The 16,714-nt window shown below is 41.9% G+C and overlaps 3 protein-coding genes and 1 long non-coding RNA gene across 4 annotated transcripts; 2 read left to right on the forward strand and 2 right to left on the reverse strand.

Annotated features, from left to right (window-relative positions):
- Positions 1-2,560: 2,560 nt before the first annotated feature.
- Positions 2,561-5,136, forward strand: LOC103982877 (vacuolar protein 8-like). The gene has a single exon (XM_009399939.3). The coding sequence runs from the start codon at positions 3,099-3,101 to the stop codon at positions 4,920-4,922; it is 1,824 nt and encodes a 607-aa protein (XP_009398214.3). The 5' UTR covers positions 2,561-3,098; the 3' UTR covers positions 4,923-5,136.
- A 1,559-nt stretch (positions 5,137-6,695) lies between these two features.
- LOC135610946 (sugar transport protein MST3-like) lies at positions 6,696-8,924 on the forward strand. Its single transcript, XM_065106060.1, has 4 exons — positions 6,696-6,987; positions 7,201-7,529; positions 7,605-8,234; positions 8,361-8,924. The coding sequence occupies exons 1-4, from the start codon at positions 6,729-6,731 to the stop codon at positions 8,847-8,849; spliced, it is 1,707 nt and encodes a 568-aa protein (XP_064962132.1). The 5' UTR covers positions 6,696-6,728; the 3' UTR covers positions 8,850-8,924.
- Positions 8,925-9,004: 80 nt separating this feature from the next.
- LOC135610947 (uncharacterized) lies at positions 9,005-9,730 on the reverse strand. The gene is made up of 2 exons (XR_010486390.1): positions 9,503-9,730; positions 9,005-9,401 (listed from the first exon to the last, which is right to left on the reverse strand). It is a non-coding gene; the product is annotated as an uncharacterized LOC135610947 (long non-coding RNA).
- Positions 9,731-10,077: 347 nt separating this feature from the next.
- LOC103982874 (vesicle-associated protein 4-2) lies at positions 10,078-13,825 on the reverse strand. Its single transcript, XM_009399935.3, has 7 exons — positions 13,352-13,825; positions 12,259-12,329; positions 11,971-12,052; positions 11,747-11,865; positions 10,619-10,696; positions 10,388-10,507; positions 10,078-10,296 (listed from the first exon to the last, which is right to left on the reverse strand). Exons 1-7 carry the CDS (start codon positions 13,644-13,646, stop codon positions 10,237-10,239), a joined length of 825 nt encoding a protein of 274 aa, XP_009398210.1. The 5' UTR covers positions 13,647-13,825; the 3' UTR covers positions 10,078-10,236.
- Between the last annotated feature and the right edge of the window lie 2,889 nt (positions 13,826-16,714).

The following is a 16,714-nucleotide window of genomic DNA, read 5'->3' on the forward strand; positions in this document are numbered from 1 at the left end:
TGTAAACGAGAAGAAAGAATCTATAATAAGTAATTAGGAGATTAGTTTTTAAGAAATATTAACATAATTAAATTTTTTTATTAATCGATAATTATAATCAAAATTCAATCATATATTTTATTTAATTAAATATGACACATAATCTAACAAAAGAAAGTTAAAGGTGAAGAAATCTTCACGTGTGTCGTTTATGGCCATCACCTAATCTAATATCTTATAGTTTTTGTAGCACGCAACTAAGAATAAGTTTACCCGTTAAGTATATAATAGTTCGGTCAAGATAATGATTTAGTGGATATATATATATATATATATATATATATATATATATATATATATATATATATATATATATATATATATATATATATATATTCTCTCTCTTCCAAAAGTTTGAGTTTCTCACCTAAACATGAACACAGAGAAATGAAGAAAAAAGAACAAGTTTAGTGGACAAGATAATAATAAGTTTATAATATTTTTCTCACCTAAAAAGGAACAAAAAATCAAAATAAATTTTCTTTTAAGATAAAATAGAAACGGCTAACTACATCATTAGCCATACTTCTAACACAAAGAACATGAGGTTTTACCAAAAAACCAAAAAAAAGTCAAATCATGTGATTTCCTATTAGAAGGTTTAAGGATTAAGCAATAAATTGACGGATGGAAAGGTAAAGTTGACTAAACATGCGAGAAGACATTCTTAATAGATACCCATAAGATTATGAACGAATTGAGGAGCACGTACAAGGTGTAAGGCATAAAGCCAAGTTTCATCGTTAATTTGACTTCGTCTAATTGATTCAATCTGATTGGTGTTCCAAAGTACGATCACATCTAAAAGAAAAAAAGCGGCTAAGTGTTCATGATTTGATTGATAGGGATTTTTCTGAAAGGTAAAGAATATCTGCATCGCATGTCTCTTTTATCTCACTTTAGTTCAAAAGTGAAAGATTTCTATGTTTCATATCTCACTTTGTACAAAAGATTATTATAGAGGTTTGTTTAGTTAAGTTAGTATATGTCTGTAAACATCTAAAGCTCATAAATGTTTGTTTAGCTTGTTTTGAATCCTCAAATATGAGATTGCTTTATATAATGTTTGTTATTGTCATTGTTGGTTTCATAAGAAAATATTCATAAGTAAACTATTTTTCATCTTCGATAGCTAAGTCAATGACTATTGTTATATTAATTATCGAAGATGAAGAGATTGCTATGTATCCCATATCAATAGAGCTTCCTTAAGAGAATATTTTCTCATTAAATCGATAGTTATAAGAATGAAACTATTCAAGTACTCTCGTATCTGAAATAAAATGATTTATAAGCTTTAGATACTCTCGTATAAATACTAACTTAACCATTAACGAGTTATTATTGGACTCGAATTGAGATAAGATAAGGGATATGGGATATATATGTTAATCATTAGTGAAATATAAAATATAAATATCTTTAGCACTCGAATTAAAATGAGATAAGGGATATGGAATACATATGTTACTTAATCATTAGTGGAGTGTTACTGGATAAATTTTAATGTAATATTTTTCATGAAGTGAGATATGAGACATAAGTATCTTTCGTACTCGAAATGAGATAAGGGACATCGGATACATAGTTTTTCACCTTCTTCTTTCTCGTCCAAAGTCATTAACACTTAGCAGCTCCTCTCGTTTAGATACAATAATGCTTAAAATACAGATAGGGTCGAATCAATTTGTCAAATTTACAATCAAATTTGATATTATTACAAGGTAAATGAGAAATTAAAAATGTTAGTAACCAAAATTTGTTTGGTTCCAGCACTAAAAATGGAGTTCCATAAATTTTCTTTACAGTAGATAGAGAAATAAATTGTTAAGAAAATATGCATGATTTGGATGAAGATTAAAAATAAATAATCTCATATTAATAAGATTTAGAAAAGTCTAATGATATATATTTGGCTTTGGTAGGGGTTAATGGTGACTAATTTGATTTGACTCATCATGGAATTAGAAAGAGTCGTTGATGTCGTCCAATATATATATATATATATATATATATATATATATATATATGACTTAGTGAGCTTAAAAAAAGCTAAATAAATTTATAAGCATTTAGAATTAGTTATTAAAATTAAATAAGTTAATAAATCCCGTAGAAAATGTCAATAAGTTGTTTTGAAAGAGTTTGTAATGCTTGGATTTAATGTCAAACTTTATTGTCTACTACTGTAAGTTTGGATTTATGCATCATGAATAAGTTGACTAAATTAAGAAGTCAATTATCCTAATGACCATCACATGTGATGGATGATCTTCGATTCTGATCCATCAAGCAGGTTATAGGCTGAACATGAAATCATTTGAGGCTTCACATGTTGGCAATGGCTACTACTACATGCATTGACACAGATAGCGATCGATTACAGAGTAGCAAAAGGCTCCTTCCATCCAAACGGGATAGGGTGGCTTTGTCACTTTCCGAAGAAAACAAGACACTTTACCGTCTTTTCCTTCGGCGTATACATCCATGTCCAGCTTCAATCTCTCTCCCCGAAACTGCCTTCCTATGTTTTCTTCTACCTCTCTCTCTGTCTGCATGTGGACGCCCCTCTGCCACTTTGTTCTCCTCCAGTCTACCATACCTTGAAGAAGAAGTATGCAGGAAAATGTGATGCCGCAGACCTAAAAGCATAGCGCAACCGGACAAAGGGCTCACATGGAGGCCGTGACACCATTGCAGCACCTCTCTCTCTCTCTCTCTCTCTCTCTCTCTCTCGCGTGCATCTTGTTTTAGAGGTCCAGTGAGAGTTCTTGCTACGTTCCAAGGATACATTAGATGAGGCTCCTTGACTTTTCTGACCTAGGTTGAGATGCAAAGTTAGCTTCCATGCCTTGGTTGCCTACCTTTGATTCCCTCTCCGTCCTCCCCCCCAACTTCCCCTGCATTGCCATGTTTTCATGTCACTTTATATCTAGATTTCCACTAGTAAGAAGGAATCTATATTAAGACCTAAACTAGTATGCTAGACGACCAATATCCACTTGGCCTCAACCTGGACCCAAGTAAATGCCACTCACCACTCTTGGAGATGGGAACAAATGCATGGACGCAGATCGTTTCTTCTTCTTCTTTTACGGAGGGAGATCAAAAGCCAATTGCATGAGGATGATTCCGAGTCTATGAAATCAGAGATGGAAGAAGAAGAGGAGGAGGAGAAAGCCGGTTGCAGTCTTCGGCAACTTGAAGGGATTAGCATCCGCCGAGCGACGGAGGTCATCGGTTCGCTGATCTCCTCCTCCTACTGCAGCCGATCCTTCCCTGCGAAATGGCAACTGATCCGGGACAAGCTGGAACAGATCCGCTCTGCGTTTGCCGCTGCAGCAGATGGCGGAGACTCTGCAGCGAACACAGAGCTCGTCGGACTGTTGCAAGCTATAACATCGACCGCAAATGAGACGCGGTTGTTGGCCAACAAGTGTAGCGATGAGGCTTACGGCGGCGGGAGGCTCCGCCTGAGGAGTGATCTTGATGTGGTAGCCTGCAGGCTCCACCTCCATTCGAAGCGCCTGGAAGAGATCTACGCATCTGGGGTTCTGACCCTTTCTCGAGCCATAGTCGTGTCGAGGCCCGGCGTCGGAGCGAGCCGGGAGGACATGCGGTTCTACGTAAAGGATCTCATCTCCAGGCTAAAGATCGGCAATTTGGAGATGAGAGTTGGAGCTTTGAAGGCCCTCAACCAAGTCCTGCGCGAGGACGAGAAGTACGTGAGGATTCTGGTGGTAGAAGTAGCGGAAGGTGTTGCTCTGCTAGCGAGCTTTCTTGAATCCGGGATAGAGGGTGTTGCAGAGGAAGCAGCGGAGGCGATCTCGGCCATCGCAGGCTTTGATTCACACAGAGCAGCTCTTGCCACGGCTGGTGCCGTCGCGCCATTGATTCGATTACTGGAGATTGGAACTGAATCGGCGAAGGAGAGAGCAGCCGGAGCTCTGAAGAGAATGACAGAGAACTCGGACAATGCATGGTCGGTTTCAGCTCAAGGAGGCGTCTCTGCGCTCCTCAAGATATGTGGCGATTCCGGCAGCAGCGGAGAGCTGATTCGGTCAGCTTGTGGCGTACTGAAGAGCCTCGGCGGCGTGGAAGAGATCAGGAGGTTCATGGTGGAAGAAGGGGCGGTCTCCATCTTCGTGAAGCTCTCGAGATCGAAAGAAGAAACTTCGCAAGTCCAAGCCATAGAATTCTTGACCGCAATGGCCTACGAAGACGACGCCATCAAGGAGAAGGCGATGAAAGAAGGCGTGCTCGGCTCACTGGTGGAGCTCCTCGATCCCAATTCCCCCTGTTCATCGAAGGCCAAAGAGGTCGCGCTCAGGGCTATCGAGGCCTTCTGCTTCTCATCTCCGAGCACCATGAACGTCTTGATGAGCTTGGGGTTCCTCGACCGCGTTCTTTCCTTGCTAAGGAGCGGCGAGATGTCTCTTCAGGAGCCTGCGCTGAAGGCCGTGGCTCGCCTCTCCGCGCTATCCCAGGCGATCAAGAAGGCGATGGGGGATGCCGGCTTCATCCCGGAGCTCGTGAAACTACTGGAGAACAGGTCGTTTCAGGTGCGGGAGATGGCCGCTGAGGCACTCTCGGGGATGATATCGATCCAAACAAACCGTAGGCGATTCATCAAACAGGACGACAACGTGAACCGGATGCTGCAGCTGCTCCATCCCGGAGAGAAGTCGGTGACCAAGACGCATGTGCTCTCTGCTCTGGTGTGCTTGGCCGATAGCGGCGGCGTCCGGAGAAAGATTGCGGCTTCTGGGTGCGTGAAACACTTGGAGGAACTTGCAGAGAGTGATGTAAGAGACGCTAAAAGAATCATCAAAAGGCTGTCTACCAGCAGATTTCGGAGCATGTTGTCCGGCATGTGGAGCTGATGAGCTCAACCATTAGAGCTGCCGTCTTTGTTCTCTCCATTCCCAAATTAAGTGCAAGGAGATGTACCAGCAACATTCTTCATGTAAATACGATGTAGCGGTGGCATGATCCTTGCCGGTGTCACTGTTCCAGAGTAGGTCGTCGGATAAGACTTGCTGTGTGACACAATGAAATGTCTGCGTGGTACAAAGACCAACATGAGCAGTTCATGCACGCTTCCATTGACCCAAGACAACTAGACAATCGTGCCTCTGTTGTTTCCCTCATCATTTAGGATTACATCGGAGTAATATGTCGACGAATGGGTCGTACATTCTCTGCAGTGTTTGGTTGCTTTGCTCTGCGAGAAAGATCGGTCGGATCATCCGATTAGGTTACGTTCAACATGCGCAGGCACAAACTGTGGATTCCATGGCTTCATGTCTCCAGTTGTGGAAGCAGGAAGAAGGATGCCGAGATCTGAAACGTCGTGCCGAGTAAAAGTTATTGGACGCAGCGTTTCTTTCACCCTATTCCAAGCACCAAACTCTTCGTCCAGTGTCGTGTCTCAGCTTTGTGTGACATGTGCTTTCTCAGGTCAAAGGCTGGATGATCTGTGACATTGATCTTTACCTTAGCTTCACTTTAACTCTGCAAAGCTTTAGTTCCATGACTTGAGGACGACTCACATCAGCTCCAAGTGAAGTGAAACAAGTGATCATGCAGCATCTGCTGCATCCTTCTGGATGTGAGTCAGCATCCTGTCCAATATGGAATGATGAAGTGACATGAAACAAGTACTACCTAAAGCCCCTTTTTCCCTTTAAATTGTTATTTTTTTTCTGCTTTGACCACAATATTTTTAGTCAAATTGGAGGGTTGAAGAAGGAAGAGGACATGTCTGGAATGGTGGATGATATGAGCGAATGATAGAGGAATCCATATATGCTTTCAATGGTTGGTTGACTCAAGTCAGATTCCTATTTATTTGTCATAAATTTTCAGAAATATAAATATATATATAATCTGAAAATATTTGTATATTTTAAATGTTGGTCTGGTAATTATATATTAGACTCACTTAAAATTAATGTAAATTCGGTGGATATTGTTTCCTCAGTTGTTTAGTCATATGCATACGTTATTAGAGTCCATCGAAGACCAAAGTGACTTTTCTTTTGGTTCTTTTTCTGGTACGCACCAAAGTCAAGTTTGTCATGTTGACTTTCTTGAACGAGAACAAAGTGGAGAGTGAGACGTTTCCTTTTCCCTGCATCTGACTCTGCCTCTCTATTGTGTGTTTCCCAGCTTCTTCCTTCTTCTATGATGTGTTCACGACTGTTATCATCCAAAAGATCTGAGTCAAAGTCTTCGCCTACTCAATCATAGAGCATGAAAACGATGCGTCCCTTTGTATCTCCTGCGCACCATTGTTTCTCTAACCTCAATTTCCCCTTTCACATGATTCTCTGTGGAAACGTTCGATTGATGAATGTATGATTATAAGGAGTAGGGTTGACCGTGTAATGGAAAATTGACTGGATTGGATTAGGGATGCTGCTGCGCCTACCAAGCTTTTGGCGTCATGTAATGCTATCTAGATCGTGGATTCGGTTCGTTTATCTTGTTCCCTTTTCCTGGCAAAAGGACAGGGACGACGTGTGGTGGTGGCCGCCATGAGAATGCATTGGTGACACACTACAGATTCATCACTGTAGTGGTCTTTTGACTATTTGCTGAACGCTATGAGACTTCGCTGGTGATAGCGTGAGAGTCAGCTTTGACAACTCGCTGCACGTTGTCCATTCCTTACTCTGTAGACATTAATGAATATTTTAAGCTCCCGATGCAGTACTGGAGCTGTTGGTAGAGCTCTCTCTCTCTCTCTCTCTGTTCCGGCAGCTGCTGCTGCTTCTGCAATTAACGAGGAGAAGCTTCCCACAGGAATGGCTATTACTGGTTTTGTGTCAGGTAGAAGCAGCACCCAAAAGGCTTATCCCGGGAAGACGACTCCCTTCGTGATTCTTACGTGCCTTGTCGCAGCCACCAGCGGTCTAATCTTTGGTTATGATTTAGGCATCTCAGGTAACCCTTTCTCCATCCCTGTCTCATCAACTGGGTAACTACAAACTAGTGTTCATGGAAGCAATTTCTTTTTGTCTGTCTGAATCACTGTAATTGCACGAGTAATTCTATTGTTTGAAAGCTTCTAAATCTCCTTTTGGTTTCCCTCTTCATATAAGATTGATATAAATGATCAAAAAATGTCTTTCTATGTGCGAATCCTTCTCTGCTCAGGTGGAGTCACCTCCATGGAGCCGTTCCTATCAAAGTTCTTCCCTTCGGTACACAGAAAGATGATGATGGCGGCAGACAGGAGTTCCAACCAGTACTGCAAGTTCGACAGCCAACTCCTCACCACATTCACCTCCTCACTCTACTTAGCGACTCTCGTCACCTCCTTGTTGGCATCGACCGTGGCGAGGGCACTCGGACGGAAGAACTCCATGCTCATTGGGGGTGTCATCTTCCTCGCTGGATCTGTCATGAACGGTGCCGCCGAGAACGTCGCGATGCTCATCGTCGGCCGAATCCTTCTCGGTGTCGGTGTTGGGTTCGCCTGTCAGGTAAACTCATTTCTCTCTGCCATCATCCACAGCTCTGATGATGATCATCTCAACGTATCTACGATTCGATTACAGTCAACTCCTCTTTACCTTTCGGAAATGGCTCCGCCTCATCTCCGCGGCATGCTTAACATGGGATTCCAACTAATGATAACCTTCGGCATCTTCTCTGCCAATCTCATCAACTACGGCACCTCCAAGATCATAGGTGACTGGAGCTGGCGCATCAGCTTATCACTTGCCGCAGTCCCTGCCATGATCATCACAGTAGGCTCTGTGTTCCTCCCCGACTCCCCCAACTCGCTTGTGGCTCGCGGTCACACCGAGAAGGCGAGAACGACGCTTCAAAGGATCCGCGGTATCCAAGACGTGGACGAGGAATTCAATGACATGGTTGCAGCAAGCGATGAATCGAAGAGGGTTCGACATGGTTGGTCCAACATGGGAAAGAGAAAGCACAGGCCACAGCTTGTGATGGCTGTGCTGTTGCCTTCGTTTCAGCAGCTGACGGGGATCAATGTCATCATGTTCTACGCTCCGGTGCTCTTCAAGACCATTGGGTTCGGCAGCAATGGGTCGCTGATGTCCGCAGTCATCGTAGGTCTGGTGAACATGTTTGCCACATTGGTTTCCATCTCGACTGTGGACAAGATAGGGAGGAGATTGCTCTACTTGGAGGGCGGACCTCAAATGTTTGTTTGCCAGGTAAAATATCCACAAAATACTTGTCCTATGTATCCATTCCAAATCATGATTCCAGAACCGATAGAGATCAGAGAACATTAGATTACATCTCGCTCTGACTAGTTCAAGTGCCTCCTTTGACTACAGATCATTGTCGGAACGCTGATAGCGGTGAACTTTGGGAGCACCGGCGAAGCCAGCATGTCGAAGCTGTATGCTTGGATCGTGGTGGCCTTCATCTGCATCTACGTCGCAGGGTTTGCATGGTCGTGGGGGCCGCTGACCATCCTGCTACCCAGTGAGATCTTCCCACTGGAGATCCGAACGGCCGCCCAAAGCTTGGCCATATCAGTCAACATGTTCTTCACCTTCTCCATCGCCCAGGCCTTCCTCCCCTTGCTCTGCCACCTCAAGTTTGGGCTCTTCTACTTCTTCGGAGGCTGGGTGGTGATCATGACCACCTTTATCTACTTCTTTCTGCCCGAGACCAAGAACATCCCCATCGAGAAGATGGTTCTTGTTTGGAGAGATCATTGGTTCTGGGGCAGATTCATCGATGATGACGGCCATGCTCATGGAGGCCAGGAGCCGGTGGATGCAGTGGAGAACAACAGAAAGGTAGTCTCTGCTATCTGAGACACCAAAAAAGAATGTATTTTGTCATGTCTTAAGCCAAGTTTACATTTGATATCCAATGTTCGTCACGGTATATTTTTCTTTGGCTTTTGGAGACTGCATCACAAAGCTTTCAGCTTCTCTGTTCAACACTCGTGGCGACTTCTGGCTCAACATTGATCGCAGTGAAGATGACAATCTTTAGTAGAACACTCGAATATATATTATTCTTGGAATCCTCGAGAGGGACTCTTTAACACCCAACAGAAAAGGAACAGAGAAGAAAGAAAATTTGTCGCCCAATCATGTCACACACAAGTTTACTACTTCTTCAACAGAAACGAAGAAGAACATCCAATATCGCTGCGAAGAAGGAAGCCTTCCTTCAAGCGATCCCGTTGATGCACAGCCATTGGTCCACAAAGAGTTTATCGCAGTCAAGATTAGGATTGATGGCACTGAACTCGAAAGCTGTCAGGTGGAACAGCTGAGCGACTGCGAAGCACGTGTCGCCGCTCTTCACCCCGTAAACAGTCTTGCAGCTCGGTAGCGATGTTTTCCGCACCACCAGAGCTTGTAAGAAAAGATCACAAAAGAATGGTTATTGCTCGATCACAAGGTGCGTGACCAATACAAAACGAGTGTTTGGTCAGAGCAGTAGCTTCGAGACTTACTCAGCCTCCCCTCGGTCGAGGAGATGGTAAGGAGGAGCGCTAAGAGGACGGCCAAGGAATAGAACGTAGCAGCTTTGCTGGTTGCCATGGCCACAATCTCTCTCTCTCTCTCTCTGCTATGTCGATTGACTGCCAATGTACCCTCCTATTTATACATGTTAACTAGTTTAGGTCGATGTTTCCGATCTATGAAGCAACAAAGGAAGCCCTCGGGATGTCACGCATAGAGTTTGGCTTCTTGTTCTTGAGACGGGCTAACCCAAGTTATGATGCTCCTTGTGACGGCATATGCTATTTTAATATTTGACAGCAGTTGATCCCCTATATGGATGCTTTAATATTGGTCACAGTTATAAATGTCAAACTAAGTTTAATCAATGGTTCCAAGGGAAAATATGGGACAATTGTGTATCATGTTTTGCCCAAATGCTGAGATGTTTAAACATTTCCTCATCTATAAAGCTACTCAAATTGTACCCCAGCTAAGAATTAAGAATCAGATACAAAACATAGGCAGAATCAGATGATGTTTTTGATGCAATCCAAGTGGTTTATTTCATCACAAAAATCTCATATCTACAAACAGAGCATAATTTTATTTAAGTATTACAATTACCAAAGGTTGCTGACCAAGTAAGGAGGCTGGAAAGTCTTTAGACTGGACAAACATAGATATTTTCTCAGCAATATATGATTCGTTCATTCAATTGTCATGAAAGAAATCTCATCGCAGTTCATACGGAGTCAACGAATTCGACCTGATGCTGAGCCAGATATCTTTCTCTGCGTTCTTTCTGGAAAACAAGAAGAATGGGTAAGAATGATCACCAACAGATAAATTCAGGATGAATTGATCAAATTCTATTAGTTTGGGGCGGCTATTACCCACTCATCTATGACTAGCCCTTCACCGAGTATCCTCGGCCCAGTTTCTTCGGGAGGTTTCTTGTGTGCCTCAACTGCTGCATCAGCCTCGGCTAGTTGGCGCTTCAATTTATCCAATCGCTTTCAAAAGACATCGACATATAAGCCAACTTTTCAGGCCTATTTCATTGATAAGATGGTTTTTCTAGGCCACGTAACAAATCAAATACTTAATTTGAAGTAATGACTCACCGGAGAAGGACGCTCGACATTCAAGAATACTACGCTCAAAATTTGCTCCACAGCAACCTGGTCTTTCTGCTCATCAAACTGCTTAGACATGATATGACCGTCAGTTGGAATATCATTCCTTGTTTTATTCGAGGGAAGGAAAAGCTTAAGAAAGACATGGCAAGAAAACAAGAAACGTAAGGCATTATTAAGGTCACTGGTAATCACAGATAGAGTTTATCTCAGAAATTCTGCTATCCAGTCTCACAGTCATAACTATGTCAACCATCTAAAAACTCAAAATGCTTATCCTAGACATTGCCTTCATTTTAGAGGTAAATTTGTAAATCAGGGGAGTAAAGGTTTTGGGAAGCTTCGATTGCAAACAGATAAATTCATATAAAAGCAAATGGTTAATTTAGATGAAAGGCTGATGTCAATTTGATAGCTAATCCCAACTAGTTATGCTCGGTATTGATGTGAAACTCATTAATCATATTGTTTCGAATAATTGCTCATGTTGTCCAAGATACAGCTATATTGTGATTGTCATAGATTTATACATATCCCATGAAATACTTAATATATACATGTAGCACAGACATGCCTACAACCTCTGATTCATATCAGTGGTAGTCACAGAGAGTTTATCTCAGAAATTCTGCCATCCAGTCTCACAGTCATAACACTGTCGACCATCTAAAAACTCAAATTGCTTATCCTAACATTGCCTTCATTTAAAAGGTAATTTATAAATCATGGGAGAGTGAAGGTCTTCCGAAGCTTCAAATGAAAACAGATCAATTTATTTAAAGGCACACGGATAATTAGTTGCAAGGCTGATATCAATTTGATAGCTGATTCCAACTAGTAATGCTCGACACCGATGTGAAACTCATTAATCATATTGTTTTGGATAATTGCTCATAAAAAACAACTGTGTTGTGGTTGTTGCAGATTTCCACTAAACCCATTAAATAGTGAATAAATACATGTAGCACATCCATGCCTACAACTTCAGATAACATTTGCCCATCAAAGAGGCACGCTAATATACAACTGATAATAACCTTACTCGTAATACTATGTAGAGCTTCTATATCTGTAGAAGAAGGATAAATTTGCAACTCAAGTATAGATAGTACTCACCAGTTCAGGTACATACTCCATTGGTCCTTTGACCTTCAAACTTACAATCTTAAACTTGACCTTGTTTTTTTGATCTAGAACTTTTTCATTGTTCTCTGGGTGCTCCACAAACTTGAAAACTAAAATATGATAATTGAGATGAGAAATTAAAATGTACATCTAGATCACTGATACAGAAAGCAATAAAAAGGAAAATAGGAACGAAAATGTGGAGGCAAATATACCAGTTGCTATAATATGTTCCCCAGGAGAAAGTATTGCTCCAGGAGGGCGCATGAAACAGCTTTTTGGGGAGGTAGTTTGAAACTAAAACCACAATAAAACATCAGTTAAACACTACATTAATAACAATTTTGAAAATAATAAGAAAGAACTCATTATTTCGTTAAGAAGATTTATGCAAACCTTAGAAGAAAAAAGATGAAATATAAAAAAGAATGGACCGAGATTGAGGAAATAGACCATGCTAAGCACTAAATTAGAATTGAAAGAGATGAGAGTGCTTGACAAACCTTAAATGCTACAGGTGACTTGCTTGTATTCTTAATCTTGATCGCACTCCTGACTTGCTTTCCAGGTTCATCTTCAGCATTAAATAAAAGAAGAAACATATGAAGAATAACATAACAGTCAGCAAGCAAGAGTGAAAGAAACATATCAAGAATGACATGACAGTGAGCGAGCAAGAGCGAAAGAAACATATCAAGAATGACATGACAGTGAGCGAGCAAGAGCGAAAGAAACATATCAAGAATGACATGACAGTGAGCGAGCAAGAACAAAATCACAAATTTTTATCTTTTGTCTCATAGTTATACATCCTCAAAATTCCACATTTATGATAAATTCAGCATAAACATAAGCCAAACAAGCACATCAGAAATTGTAAAACCTCTCAATTACTAAATATTGAACAAGAAAGGAAGTGTCCTCAAACCTAATTCTAAGGTCTAAAGGAACAAAGTCATTTTAGATTCAAACCCAAAAAAGCAGAAGCTGCAGTTTCAGTGTTTCTAGTCAGCAAACAACCAAAACATTTAGAGTCAAACCCAAAAAACACAAACTGTAGTTAGAGTGTATCAGCAAACAATCAAAACATATTCATCTAATGAAGTTTAAGAACAATAAGGCTATATAATATAAATGGTAAGGAGCCGATAGTTTTCGAACCAAAAAATCAAGTTGCCCCTCGAGATGTAGCAAGGAAAGAAGCTTCTTTCCCCTTCTCTTTTTCCTCCCTAAAGATACAAATCAAACTATACAAAATAAGCGGAAAGGAAACCCTAAAATTTTCAGATCCAACAGATCAAATTCCCCCTCAAGCTGTAGTAAGAAAAAAAAAGCCCCTTTTTTTCCCTTTTTATTTTTCCTTTGCCCTGAATATTCCACAAACAACGATCTATTAGAAAGAAAGTAGTCTAATCCCCACCACTATCACACTGAACTCTAATTCCGATCTAAAATCGAAACCTTTCTTTGACAGATCGCGAAGGGGATAAATCCTTATGACAAGCAAGACGGTCAAAAAACACCAAAAGGTGCCTTATAGACTTCGCATGCGATGAAGAAAAAAAAAATCCAATCAAATAAGTAGTACAAACTCACAAGGGAAGTAGAGCTTGCTGGCGGGATCAAGACGAAGGCGGCGCCGGGTGAGCAGCAGCGACTTGGCCACCGACGAGACGGAGCCGGAGGCACCGGAGTACTGCGTGTCGGATCCCTCCGCCGATCGAGGTGCATGTCCGTGGATGACGTGGTGGTGACTCACCCCCGCAGCGGCAGATGACGAGGAGGAGCCGCTGCCGCCGGCCTGCCAGAAGGGCATCCGGCAGAGGTTCCAGACGTTGCCGCCACCGGACGCCTCGGGATTCTCGTTAGCTAACGCCATTCCTCTGCTCATCCGGCTAGGGTTTGGGTGCCCCTTTTCACCGCCAGAAACAGCGGAGAGCGGAGGAAGACGAGATGTTACAAAAGAGCCGCCGACTTGACCGTGTGAGAGAGATGGGATTCATGTCCGCAACATAAAATAAGTGGGAAATGGTTCATTGACGAGTGGTCGTGGCGACCATTAACAAAAACTTGGCTTTTTATTTTTCTTTGGTGCGCGTGTTCCCAAGTCAAGAGAGAGACCAACTCCCCGGTCGCCTTAAGGCGCCGTGTTATGCAAGCATCCCTGTCGACAATGTATGCGTTGTTGGCTTTCCTAATTCTTCTTCATGCATCAATACCCAGTCTCTCCAACAGTAAGAAGAAGGGAGAAAACTGCGTCAGATCATCTCTTGGATCCGAAATGTAGAAAGAAGCCATGCCATTTGATCCGTCTCGGCTGTCAAGCTTGGCGTAATGCTTGGCGCAAGACAAAGGGCTATCGCACTCCAATATTATTACCTCGGGGTCACTGCTTCTGCGGGTAAGATATCGATGGAGAAGCAGCACAAGCATGTGCATCGCCTGCCTCGATGAGCAGGGTTAGTACACGAGGCCTGTAGCTCGTCAGGGATGCTCGTGCCGTGCAGGTGAGGGTTGAGAAGCGGTCATTCCATTTAAATCGCCTGTCCAAACCCCACCACCATTGGTTGACCGCAGACTTGCAAGTCAACTAATTACTAGAGTAAATGGAGGAAGCAGAGCAGTTGTGCGATGATGCTTTCCAGCTTATGAACTGGTTCTTCAGATAGCATACGAAATCAACTGGGGAAATGAAAGAAGAAGAGAGAAAAAAAGTCACTTAAATCGTTGTTGTTGGATGAAAGGATTAAAAATAATAATAATAAATCTCACGAGTAATGGAGTTTGTAAAGTATATGTGGATTATGGACAGGACCGATCGACACCGTTCTATGCTACGTGGTTTTGGTGATTCAGTGGCAATTTATTTGATATTCAATTACCTAATAATGTGGGTGATGTTTGTATCAGTCAAACTTAGTTTGAGCTCGCATGGATACAAAATGTGGACGGAGCTAAAAATATCTCATAAGTTGATGTTGACATATATAAAGAATGAGGCTGGATGAAGTTTTTGACGCGATTCCTCCAATTCTTTAGTCAAATTCGAAATAAAAAAAGAAAATCTCAAGTAAACAATAACTATCATTGATTACTATAATTTGATGATTTTTTATAATAAATTTAATTAGAATATAAGTAAAATATTTTTTGATATTTTAATATTAGGTTGATGTTTACATTGCTCAATTGTTGACTGAGCACTTATCCTTCTCGTGTTAATTATGTGATTATGTGTCATTGAAAAAATATTTTTTTTTATAATAATATTCTTATATTTTGAAATACTCATAAATTCATTTGGAAGACAGATATGAAGAGAGTGACAAAGATTGACCTGTTATCCCTTTTTCAATGTTTAAGTTATAAGATATCATATTATAAATCATACTTAATGAGTTATTAATTAGGTTCATCCCTCCAGAAAGAGGAGACCCTTATGCCACGAAGGCTATAGTATGAGAACAATTGTAATTAATATGTTGGAGGAATGATAACAAGAGACGACAAAGAACTTTCGATAAATCATATATAGTATCAAGAGATAGTCTCCTCATATCATATTTGCTTGAACTTGAGGCTACAACAGCGATAAAGTGAGCCTAGTTAGTATATTCTGACACCAATGAGTTAGACTAGTATGATTTTATTGTCGGTGATGGAGTCACATAGGTCATGAGGAGATGAACTTGATTATATCGAGATGCTATGACATGCCTTGACCTATAAAACAGAGTCTTGGTGCTTAAGTAGCAATGTCATTATGTATAGTCAAAGTGGACAAGTGTCAGATCTAATTGGTACTGCACATTCTTTCACCTTCAAGAATCATATTTTAATTCAAATATCTGATTATCTAAACAGAAGCTCAAGTTGATTCAAATCCTCACCTAATTGATCGTAGGAGGAAGGGTTGGTTTGTCATCTGCGGGCCTATTTGGTGCTCCTCAAGGGCTACGGTGCTATCCAATGATGATTTCGTTCCGCGCGTGAGTAATATGGCATGAGATGATGACTTCCCACGCACTCCTGTGGCTGAGACATTCTAATGAATCAAACCAACCTCAACACGCGCAACAGTTTGACAACACTGATGATGGCACCTTCCTTCCAGCTATATCATTCCCAGCGTGCAAACACTTCCCTATCTATGACCCTAAAGCGTTTTGTCTTCCTCCGTGAGTGCAACAGAGTATGAGAAGGCTGTTGTAATTGATGGAAACAAGGACACATTGCAGAGCCATATAATCTCTCTCCAATTTGCTAGGGCAACAGATGCTTCAGAACTGTGAGATGTATCTGCCTTCACTGTCAAGCTCGATACAGTATCAGACAACCAAGCGAACGGGTGTGATGGCTGATATATGCTCGTGCAGGAGAGACATGGGCAGAGGTGAGGTCCTCATCACTAAGTGGCTTCTTCCGTTGATAGATTCCAACTCAAGTATCGTCCAGCATCATCTATGCAAAGCAAGATTTGCAGCATTTTATTCCCAGCAGCAGCGATGTTGGTCTCTTCTCGTGCGCTCCCTTCCAAAGACACTCACGTGGGTGATCCAAGTTGTGTTGATCAGGAGACCGTGCCCGGATCTCCTTCCCACATCTACATGGCCGTGTAGCTTACCATGGGTGAAAAATACACAAGAGGACTACGCCTTGGACTTTGCCTGGAGATGTCTCCCACAACGTCCAATCACTATGTCTGTGCCAGACTCACGTGGTGGGGATGGGGGGTACCGGGGGACCTTACGAGCCCACGGCCGGGGAGCGTCGGCTTGGAGGAACAATTCAAGTCTCTCGCTGAAGCGAAAAGAAAAGAAGGGACAAGGCGAATCCCCCAGGATCGCGTCCTTAACGTTGTGTCCATTTTTATCCATGAATGGAGAACTCGAGATGAACAGCTTGCTATGCCTTTAATGAATGTCCTCTATCATACATGAACAGTGTTAATATATCTTA

Source organism: Musa acuminata, chromosome BXJ2-4 (genome assembly GCF_036884655.1).
Source record: "Musa acuminata AAA Group cultivar baxijiao chromosome BXJ2-4, Cavendish_Baxijiao_AAA, whole genome shotgun sequence".
Taxonomy (NCBI): Eukaryota; Viridiplantae; Streptophyta; class Magnoliopsida; order Zingiberales; family Musaceae; genus Musa; species Musa acuminata.

What these genes read in the sequence shown, in the direction of transcription:
- LOC135610946 (XM_065106060.1), top strand. Translation starts at nt 6,729, where the DNA reads ATGAATATTTTAAGCTCCCGATGCAGTACTGGAGCTGTTGGTAGAGCT. An exon ending in TTATGATTTAGGCATCTCAG is followed by an intron (nt 6,988 to 7,200) that starts GTAACCCTTTCT and finishes TTCTCTGCTCAG; the next exon opens with GTGGAGTCACCTCCATGGAG. An exon ending in GTGTTGGGTTCGCCTGTCAG is followed by an intron (nt 7,530 to 7,604) that starts GTAAACTCATTT and finishes ATTCGATTACAG; the next exon opens with TCAACTCCTCTTTACCTTTC.
- LOC103982874 (XM_009399935.3), bottom strand. Translation starts at nt 13,646, where the DNA reads ATGAGCAGAGGAATGGCGTTAGCTAACGAGAATCCCGAGGCGTCCGGT. An exon ending in AGTCACCTGTAGCATTTAAG is followed by an intron (nt 12,053 to 12,258) that starts GTTTGTCAAGCA and finishes TTGTGGTTTTAG; the next exon opens with TTTCAAACTACCTCCCCAAA. An exon ending in GGAACATATTATAGCAACTG is followed by an intron (nt 11,866 to 11,970) that starts GTATATTTGCCT and finishes ATCATATTTTAG; the next exon opens with TTTTCAAGTTTGTGGAGCAC.
- LOC103982877 (XM_009399939.3), top strand. Translation starts at nt 3,099, where the DNA reads ATGCATGGACGCAGATCGTTTCTTCTTCTTCTTTTACGGAGGGAGATC.